Source organism: Alosa sapidissima, chromosome 23 (assembly GCF_018492685.1).
Source record: "Alosa sapidissima isolate fAloSap1 chromosome 23, fAloSap1.pri, whole genome shotgun sequence".
In the NCBI taxonomy this organism is placed as follows: Eukaryota; Metazoa; Chordata; class Actinopteri; order Clupeiformes; family Clupeidae; genus Alosa; species Alosa sapidissima.
In genome coordinates, this window is record NC_055979.1 from 8,207,734 (window position 1) to 8,218,984 (window position 11,251).

The 11,251-nt window shown below is 42.3% G+C and overlaps 1 protein-coding gene across 4 annotated transcripts in view; it reads right to left on the reverse strand.

The window, feature by feature from the left end:
* Positions 1 to 10,997, reverse strand: part of pkp4 (plakophilin 4) — a 51,362-nt gene extending 40,365 nt beyond the window's left edge. For 3 of the 4 annotated variants that reach the window (XM_042081286.1, XM_042081287.1, XM_042081285.1), the window contains exons 1-2: positions 10,824 to 10,997; positions 6,970 to 7,106 (exon numbers count right to left, since the gene is read on the reverse strand). In XM_042081286.1, coding sequence (XP_041937220.1) covers positions 6,970 to 7,101 — 132 coding nt within the window. In that variant the 5' untranslated portion in view covers positions 7,102 to 7,106; positions 10,824 to 10,997. The remainder of the gene's footprint in view (positions 1 to 6,969; positions 7,107 to 10,823) is intronic. The other variant, XM_042081291.1, reaches the window with a different exon arrangement.
* Between the last annotated feature and the right edge of the window lie 254 nt (positions 10,998 to 11,251).

The following is an 11,251-nucleotide window of genomic DNA, read 5'->3' on the forward strand; positions in this document are numbered from 1 at the left end:
GAACATCAATGTGTGGTGGCCGGGTTTGATTTCGTGGTGCCCAGCCACAGATTAGTCAACGTATGGAAAACACTGAAGGTGTAAAATTAAAAATATTTAGCAGCACACGTTATGCTTGACGAATCGACATATTTTTTGCGTCGACGTCATCGATTACGTCGACGCGTTGTCCCAGCCTTAGGTGTAACCAATAATAAAAATCACCATGGTGATGACAAAAGCACTGCAAAATCTGACTTCCACCCTACAGAGGTAAATCATTTTTAAAAATCCCATTTGAGTAAACAAGTGTGCTCATCCGTCCATAAAGCGTTTAAAGAGAGATCAGTATGGATAATGAATAAGCAGGCTACTTCTGAGCTTTGTACAATAACACACAGTCTTCATTGTTGATGATCCTGTCCAAACAGGGTGAATTTCACTGTACAAATCCATTATAATTAGTTATTTATAGTAAACAATAAACTATGGTGTTCATGCTACAGTATATGCATCTAAACAGACAACCATCAGTTGCTGGAAAAATATATTTAGCTAAATTACCAAGAGATTAACTGTAATACAAGCAAACTCTTGTAAAAATAAATAATGTATTTAATGGTCCATAATTTGCAAAGTATAGCCCATACACAGGTTTATTGTGTTCCCATTTAAGATGGGTCTCATCTTCACGTTTTCATCAAAAGCCCTCACAGAGAGCAAGGAATGCATGTGCACATACATGTCAATGCATGCCAATGTGTGTGTGTGTGTGTGTGTGTGTGTGTGTGTGTGCGTGCGTGCACAATTGTGTGTGTGTGTGTGTGTGTGTGTGTGTGTGTGTGTGTGTGTGTGTGCGTGCGTGCACAACTGTGTGTGTGTGTGTGTGTGTTTGGCAGAGCACAGAGGTCAAAACAATGGACACAGTGTCAAGTCTGCCCTTGCTTGTGGACATCTCTCTGGAGTGGCTGTGATGGCCAGCGGTCGTGTGCACTGGTGTGTGAGTTGTACCAGTCATCCCCATGATGACCACGGCCTGCTGTTTCTGATTGCACTCACAATTCACAATGACTCTTTGTCAGTCTCTCTCTCTCTCTCTCTCTCTCTCTCTCTCTCTCTCTCAAATTCAAATTCAAAGTGCTTTATTAGCATGGCTGTATTAGCATATACTGTAGGCTACAGTAATATGGGTTTAAGCAGAAATGTGAATACAGAATGAAAAGTAGTGCAAATAAAAATGGTGTGTGTGTGTGTGTGTGTGTGTGTGTGTGTGGCGTGCACGTGCCCACATGTGTATGTGCATTCTATTGTAGTTAGCTTTAGTACTAGCTGGCTTAGAGGACTTTCAGGGTTCAGCTCATGGGTTTTCAGTGCCTCAAATTAGAGTGTTCTTGGGACTGTACTTAGATGCATCCAGATTTTTTTTTTTTAAAGTAGGTAGAGCCAATGGAAAATGGCCTAATTCTGCCAAAATGACATTGATAAATGTTTTTGATTGAACTTTCAGTATACATCGGTAAAATTCTACATGTTAAGTATAAGTATAAGTATAAGTATATACTCTTTTGATCCCGTGAGGGAAATTTGGTCTCTGCATTTATCCCAATCCGTGAATTACTGTAGTGAAACACACACAGCACACAGTGAGGTGAAGCACACACTAATCCCAGCGCAGTGAGCTGCCTGCATCAACAGCGGCACTCGGGGAGCAGTGAGGGGTTAGGTGCCTTGCTCAAGGGCACTTCAGCCGTGCCTACTAGTCGGGGTTCCAACCGGCAACCCTCCGATTACAGGTCCAAAGTCCTAACCAGTAGGCCACGGCTGCTACTGTTGGACTTCAGTTGAATGCTTGTACCACTTCGTTGATACTAAGGGCTTCCATACACAATAGGCTGGATTATGCTGTAAAATAATTTGCACCAGATTGTGTTAATTTATCTTTTATAGCATAGAGGGCCTTGTGGCCTTTAGTGCATTCACTGCCATGCTGAAACTTCCTGATGCAGTAATAACTAGACCAAGGTAAGTTTAGCCTACTCCATAGTAATCTCTCTCTCTCTCTCTCTCTCTCTGTACACTAAGACAAAAAGTATGGGAACACCTGCCATTACACCCCATGGAACGTCAATGACACCCCATTCTAAATGCATTGGTATTCATATGGAGTTGGTCCCCCCTTTGCAGCAGTAAGTAAATCTTGGAGGGGATTTTCACAAAAATTATTTGCCCATTCATTCAGAAGAGTATCTGTAAGGTCAGGCATTGATGTTAGACAAGAAGCCCTGCCTCGCAATGCCTATTTTAGTTCATCCCAAAGGTGTTTGATGATGTAGAGAACCGTACTCTCTGCAACCCATTCATGTTTCATACCAAAATCACTAAATACATGTCTTTATGAACCTTGCTTTGTGCACTCTGGCATGCTGCTGGAGAGATAACGTCATATTGGTTGTTTTTCAGGGGTTGGGTTTGAGTTAGTGAAGGAACATCTTAATGTTCCAGTATATACCAAGACATTTTGAGCAATTATATGCTTCCAACCTTTTGGGAACATTTAGGGAAATCCCTTTTGTGGTTACAGCATGACTGTACCCCAGTGCACAAAGCACGGTCCATTAAGACATTGTTGGGAGTTGAAGGCTCATAAAGAACAAGTTTCTCTATGCCATTAAACACCTTTGTGGAGAACTACTGTAGATCCAACATGAGTGCCTGACCTCACAAATACTCTTCTGAATGAATGGGCAAAGAATTCCAGACACTCTAAAATCTTGTGGAAATCCTTTCCAAATGAATGGAGGCTGATAAAGCTGTTATAAATGGTGGAACTCCATATTAGTGTATTCATTCTGCACCCTCACATATACAAACACAATACATTCACACAAATGCAAACACCTACACACACACACACACACACACACAGACACACAGCCCTGTCAATCAGTTTGCATGTGTCAGTCTGACACGACCAAAGAGGAGAGAAACAAAGATATGTTACTGAGATCCGCTTACAAACTCCCAGCTGTCCTGTACCCTGTCTGGGAATGATACAAAATAACAGTAGCTTTGTTGCCTCATGTCCTTTGATCTCATACTACACAGTTCAACAGCGTATTCTACAGCCTACACCAAGAGCCTCCGAGGCTACACTAAATACAAAAATAGTAAACAAATGCTTTGTGGACTGATTACAGGACTTTGAAAAGGAATCAATGACTCTATTACGTCATTTGCTGTGTTATTCTCAGGTGAACTTCAAACCAAAAACGTACACATTTGTGAGAACAGTAATTTTTAAAAACTATATTTGGTTAAGTGGTTTTAACAAACATGTGATAGGAATTTAGGATAAGCAGGTTTAACAAACAAAGGATATTTTCTCAAATATTTACTATTGTTTTCTCACCTGTTGTGAGATGGCAGATGGTCCTATGGCAACTGCTGACTGGACATCAACAGAACCAATGATTGGGAACAGTTGCTTTGAAAAGGGCCCACTTAACCTCTAAAATAGACAAGTTGCCTTGATACGTAAGAGTGGCACTTAAGACATCACACCAGTAAGTCAGACATCGCTGATGTTTAGCGGCTCACTCTGCAGTCTGCTCGCAATCTCAGCCACACAACTTAACCTCAGTGTGTAATTAATGTCTTCTACACTTAGGAATCAATGATCATCGATGTGAAAACCGTTGTAGTAATTCAGCAGTAGTTCAGACTAAAAATAAAAATGATAGTCATATTTCAGTTGGCAGTTCAGTTTTATCTAACCTTAGAACCCTTATTTAAAACTATTCTGACACTCTATTCATCCCACTTGCTCCTAGATGGCAGACCAATCATAATTGAGAGGATGAGGCCATTGGCTGAGCCAGCAAACTCCAACTTTGCTAAACTACGTCCTGATGTCTTTTGTTTTCCCTAAGTAGCTTATCATAAATAATGTCATCTTTGTTTTGCCTTCAGGTTAGCCCAATCATAAACCCTGTGCCTCTGCTTATTGATCGCTCTTTGTTTGTGTTGGATGCCAAACAGAAATGGATGGAGGCAGGCAATATGGCTGCAGTCATTCAAAGTGCTTGCATCAGCCTAGTGCTTCTGTTCAGGAAAAGACAAAATGCCAGACTGAGATTGCCCCACTTGCTGTTAGCTATTAATCTTAATTTCACTTTTGATAAAAAATGTCTGCCAAATACCATAACCATAACCATAAAATGTACTCCAATGAAGTCTAAATCTAAATGTAAATGAAGTTTGAATATCCTATTCCTCACAGCAAAGAGTGCTGACTTGTTTGGGTTACAGTAAATTAAGGCTAGGGTTGGGGATTGAGCTATTGTCAGTTTAAGGTTAGGCGTACTTTACAATTCAGATAGTTCAAAGTTAAAGCTAGTAAAAAGGATGTTTTTGTATGTACTGTACAGGAGTACCTACAACTGACCATTCAAACAAATAGTGGGTGCTACATATTTGTGGTGCTTAGTGAGGTTCCCCTTTCACTGTAAAAAACTTTAGAGTGCTATACTGTATAAATGCAATATGTTAAAGTGTCATAGAGCCTTGTATGAAAAGGCCTACAGGCATCAATCTTGTTTGAGCAGTCTGCTGTTCATGATTGAGGGTAGAGTAAGACCAAATGAGATCCGCTAGTGTGTGTGTGCGCGCGCGCGCGCGCGCATGTGGTCGGTTCATTGTGAGCAGACTGGCTGGGTACGACCCAGAGGGACGTCAGCCTGGCAGGCTTTACTCTCTAATCCCCCCCCCCCCCCCCTCACCCCCCCACCACTGCTCCACTGTGGGTCAGAATCTCCTCTGACTTGCAGATTAAAATAAGAGTTCCAGGAAGCCGCCATCTTGAAAGCCGGGGCAGGCTGGCCAGGAATCCTGCCTCACTGGTGTCCCACTGGGTGGATTTGGAGTGATTTTGTGACCTCGTGCACTTCTGTGTCTCATCCCCTCAGAGCCTGATGTGCTCCAGGTTCCCAACTATACTGCACTCAGTATTTAAAGTTAATATTCTTCAGAAAGGGCACCCAAAGACTTACACAAAACTCAAACAATTTGAACTGAATTTTAACAGACACACAGGGTGGCCATCTTTGGCATCGGCATGGTTGTGGAAGATCAAGGGTTAAACCCATGTTGTTAATGACAATAAAGCCCAAGTAGAAAATAGCTGTAGCATTGTAACCAAGCACTTTTCTAACTCTCTCTCTCTCTCTCTCTCTCTCACACACATTTTTATGTGTATTTCATTTTCTATCTTTTTGCTACCTAAACATCTTGCCAGAGAAGCTATATTTATCACTGATGCATTATCTGCAGTATCAACACAATTTCAACAGTTAACATATGACTCTTATTTTGAAGACATCCTTGAACAAAGGTGCATAAAGGTAAAGCCGATTAGAGAAGAGAATATTTATCTCCTTGTCCTCCATGCAAGAATATAAATGCTATCTCACCATGCCAAGATTACTGTATGTTTCTAATAGCAACCACTCCAAACTTGAACCCACATCTACAGCACGTAAATAAACATTACATATGCCTTCAATAGACCGCTTCAATGTTTTTAAACATCCAGAGCCTAGGTTGGGTACACACGCAGCATAGACCGGCATGTAAAGTTATCAAGGTATGCACTGTCATTGTTACCCAAGGACTGTGAACCGTATCTTAAAAAATGAGTCTTAGCTAAGGGCGATTGTCTGCCTGATCATGAGCTGATGAAAGAATGGGTACATGACGTTAGTAAGTGGCCAGAGATTCATTGGCCCGCCATATACAGCTATCTGGTTGACAAGCCCAGTGTGTGCACACACAATTCAGTGGGATGGAAAGCTTTCTGACCTTGGACCGTGAAGGGGTCAATAGGTCTCAGTGTCAACATGCTTTACCGTATTATATATAGACCACCGAGAGGCTATCCTGATTCCAGATTCTGTTGGTTTTTCATTCTCATTCACAAATTCTCTGTTTCGCTGATAAAACACCCTGAGGGCATCCAAGGTTCAGAGAGAAAACACTCTCACCATTTTCAGTGCAAATACTTTACATTTCCTAATTAGGCTTTTCATTGAACCCCGCGGTCGAGCCAACGGGTCAAACCAGCTGATTCATCCATATGTGATACAGAGACTCTCTGAATTTGAAACAGTGTCCTTCAAACAAGGTTCATTCCCCAGCCACTAAAGCATATACCTTATGTATCTAAAAAATGGTCTCTTCAAAATCGAGACTGAGCTAATGCTAGCAAAACAATATATTTTATGACAAATTGCATTTGAATTTGCAGTGGTAAGGGGGAAGGTAGGGATGGCGATTAAGTGGGTAATGCGGGGTGAAATTGTGTTTCATCAATTAAAATATTGTCAAGAAGCATACGTTGCAAGCGTACCTCTCAAATTTATGATGCACCCGATCTCTTTGTATGTCTTGACATGTGAAGAAATTGACAATAAAGCAGACTTTGACTTTGACTTTGACTACTGATTTTGGTCTCAATCGGACTCTGTAGCAGTGGAAGATAGATGTAATGCTTTAAGGTACAGTCCACAAAGGGTTGTTGATATTCAGCAGCCAATCAAATTACAACATACCCCTCCTGATGTGTCTCTTGTGAAGGAAGCCAGGACTGTATACAAACACCATAGCTATTTTTGAGCACAGACACAGCATGGGTGGCTGTGTGGACGGAACAATTCATATTTAAAATCGTGGACTTTACCTCTAAGTGGTTGATTTTGTGCAAACATGCTTCAGGGTGTGTGTGTGTGTGTGTGTGTGTGTGTGAGTGCCGTGTAACTGCTTCTTTACACAAGCCAGTGATGGGGTGTGAAGATGTTTTAGGGCATCTGTGAGACCATTCAACGTGCTTCTGTACGTAGGCCAGTGAATGGGTATGAAGATGTGTAAGGGTGTGTGTGTGTGTGTGTGTGTGTGTGTGTGTGTGTGTGTGTGTGTGTGTGTGTAAGGGCCCTGTACCTGCTCTTTGACCGAGGCCAACAGGGTGGTGGTGGTGGTGGCCGTGGTCTCTGCCTCCATGACTCTGACCTCCGAGTGTTCCGAGTCTCCCAGCACTTCCCTCTCCTCTGTGCTCTGCACTGGAGATGGCATCAGCCCTGCATACACACACACCATTTAACCCTTAAGAACATTTGCAACAAAACATATTAAATCCTTAACAATCTTGTCACACAAACACACACACACACACACACACACACACACACACATTGAAAAACACATAGACATACAACTTACATGCACACATATTCACACACATACACACACATTACGCACCACCATTACCACTCTTCACATTGACACTCACACAGCAACTAAAATGTCTGTGTAACCTACCACGTTTTTGGTTTGCATAGTCATAAATTACTGCTTCATTTGTTTTGTTTGTTTATGGTTCTTAGCAGACACTTTTTCCAGTGACTTACAATGACATCAACAAACATTACATTATCAATAAAAATAACAGATTAAAGTGATGTCATGTAGCCTAAATAATAATAGTAATGCCAACATTAGCAATAAAATAAAATAACATTTAACAGAATAATAACCATAACCACATACAAACCACAACTCTGTAAAAAAATAATTAATCAGATATAAGGTAAACAGATACAGTAAGTCTGTACTTTATTGCCACAACCATCCTACAGAGCAGCAGGACAGCAGCAGTGGCCAGGCCCAGAGTCCAGAATTAGCCCTAACACACAGTCACGCCGAGGCTATGCAAGCGCGACCAGAAGCTGTGAACACTGACCAAAAACAAGAAGCCTTCCAACAGCACAGCGTGCAACGCTATGACAAGGCAACCTGTTCTCTTTTGCCAAAAGAGAGGAGAGAGGAAACAGAAAGACACACACACACACACACACACACACACACACACGCATGCATGCACGCACACACACACACACACACACACACACACACACACACACACACACACACACACACACACACACACAAAAGCACATACACTGATCAAATCACGCTCATCTCCAAATACACTGCACTTGCTGTCAGGATGAAACAATGAAAAAGTGCCCTGGCCAAATACTGTATAATGTTATACATTTGAAATGAACCCTAAACCAAGTCCCTGGAGGGAGGGCTCCTATTTCTATCTGCAAGTCAAATCTATCATTTTTTCAGTCAGTGTTAAGTCAAATATAATCCGTCTTTGTATGATTTTATTGCAGCGTAATCCTCTTGGCATGGTGTGTTTATTGTGCGCTCTCTTCTGCACTCTCTTTCTCTCTCTCTCTCTTTCTCTCTCTCTCTTTCTCTATCTCTCTCTCTCTCTCTGCCAGGTGACACACGTTTGCATTTTGAAATCCTGTAATGAGCTCTCATCCTCCTCACGCTTATTTATTTCTCAGGGCTGGGAGCTCTCAGCACATCACATACCACCGTTGTACTCTGTCTTTCTCAACTCCCAGGCTCCTTGGCCGGAAACAGATCAATTTCACTGGGATGACCTTCACTTTGACCTCTGTGGCCTCTGGCAATCTAACTGTCTGACTGACACACACACACACACACGCACACACACACACACACACACACACACACACACACACTCCTTTACTGACAGTGAACATCTCGTCAAACAGCCTTCTGCCCATCCCAGCTCTTTTCTTTTCTTGATAGCCATTATCATTTAACTTTATTCATGATTTAACACAGTGCACTATAGGCATCACCACAGCAGAGAGATGGAAAGAGTGACAGTGACAAGAACAGAGAAGAAGAGAAGAAATGAGAGGGGAGGAGAAGAGAGGAGAGGTTGCAACAGAAGAAGGGAAAGAGATGTAAGGAAAAAAGATTAGAAATGATGGAAGAGAAACATGCTAATTGACATTTTCAATTGACCCATTTAGATTCAAGTCACCCAATGTCATTTTTTCAACTCATCTTTATGCAACAAAATGCCTACATGATCCATTATGTGTGTCACAGACTTGTGAAAGTATTCTCCCATGATTCTGAAGAACACAAGGGAAAACGGGCATAAGTGTTGATGGGAGATAAGCAGTATAAGGATAGTAACTGTCTCTGTATGTGTGTGTGCGTGTGTGTGTGTGTGTGTGTGTAAGAGAGAGAGAGAGAGAGAGAGAGCGAGAGAGAGAGAGAGTTGCAAAAGGCCCAGTCAAACAAGGATGGCTTGCTGAAGAAATGTAGAACAATGAACCTTATGAGAGTCATACGACTGTCTTTGACAGAGTGAACACACACACACACACACACACATGCAAATGCACAGAGACGTTGAGACTCCACTTAAAATTGCTGCGTCCTGCATCCTTTTTTTCCTCACTAACAGTTTCTCCCAAACACAGGTATAAAGACCTCATCCATTCTCACAGATGTAGGTAACATACATGCATTGCTGGTGAAGATGCTGTAGACTATTCTAGGGATTCTTTATAAACTGATGTAAACCAATGGTATCTTGTCTGCATCCAGGAGAAATAGCATACTTCCACCAGCGTTACCACTGGAGCTATGTGAACAGAAGCACTAAAGCATGCCTGAGGGGTCTCACCCACATGATCAAAATACATGATTTACAGCTTATATTAAACTCTAAAGCATATTTGCATTAAGCCTTTGATTTTGGAAAATGCAATGTGTCTAAATAAGAGGGTGAATGTCTATGTGGAGGTATTTGCATGTGTGTACAACTGAATATTTATGAATGCGTGCACTTCAGTATGAGAGACAGTCAAAGAGACCTTAAGATAGAGAGGGTAGAGAGTGACAGAAAGAGAGAGATATAGCCAGAGAGAGAGAGAGAGAGAGAGAGAGCAGTCAGTCAGCAGACTGTGCATGTGTGTGGCCTAATTAACATGAGTGTGTATTTGCATCTATTGCATGCGCATGTGCATATGATGCATATGATGATGCATGCACTAATACATTATCTTGATGTTCAGGAAGCACAAGCAACATTGTTTCTAAAATAACCCAGCAGCACACATGATTGGACCTATTTCTCTTATTTACACTGTCATAATGGCCATGCAATTGTGTGAATCACTTAAGCCAGCAGGTGACAGCTTGTCTCAAACCATTAGACCATACAAGGTGTCAAAAAACGGTTATGATTTCCACAACCGAATTTCACAACCTGGGCGGCTGTGGGGAAATAATTTTACACTATGATGAAAATTCATGAGATGCGTTCAACCATTCGTGTTCAGTAAGTCCGTTTCAAAAGTAGGTGGTGAATCTAAATGCCATTTTATGAGAGCGAAGACTACGGAACAGTCTTGCGAAATGTCGGGGAAATGGTTTTACGATGCCTTACCATATCCTGAACCAGATGGACCACGCTGAATTAAGCTGGACACCTCCCCGATGGATAAGTGGACGTTAATTAGACCACAGGATATATGATCCTGAGGTCTACACCGAGTTTACTCAGGATGCAGCCAGAAATATCTGACAGATACGCAGCAGACTGTCAGTGAGTGAATCAGTCAATGTTGCACAAAATGCACTTCATTCGTTTTGCACATGCATAGATACCGGGAGTGCACCTAGATAGCCCATGTAGTCTGTTCGACACATCAACGAAGAGATAACAGAGGGCACACAATTTTGATGATATTCCTATCAGAGATAGGCTGTCTCTGCACATAGATCAATGCCTTTAAACACGCACGGCCGATTCTCTTTGCATCTGATTGCATCTCAAACACTGGAGCCGTGTGCCAGGCCATCACGTTTCTCAACTGGCCAGATGCTGCTTCTCCCTTCAAGACACGAATCTTGCAGTGTGATAGCAATCAGAGCGACTCGCCGCTTACCGTAAAGCTCTCTTCTCGCGATCTGGCTTTGCAGTCAGCGACGTCCATCTATACAGAGATCTGCCTAATGCAGGTAGGCTGTCGCTTCCTCATCACTTCCCTTGACCTGGACCTTGCGGGCTACGGCAGGAGCCCCATCTCCACCGCTAAGAGCGAGTTGAGTCGTCTGGCGCGTCCACGCACAGGAGGGGCGCGCCAACGCGTGACGTCGCCTCTCCATCGCTGCGTTCTACTCTGGAGTAGGCTACAGGGTCAGTTTGTCATTAAAACCAAGAAAATCTGATTGGTTCCATATATGTTAGTATTATTTGTATTTTACGGGCGGTGTGGTCCCAAACATGATGTGACCATAAAGCATATCCTGAGAGTTCATTCAGTGAAGGGTGTTGTTTGAGTCTTGTAGGGTGTTGCTTGAGTCCTTTCCTTCT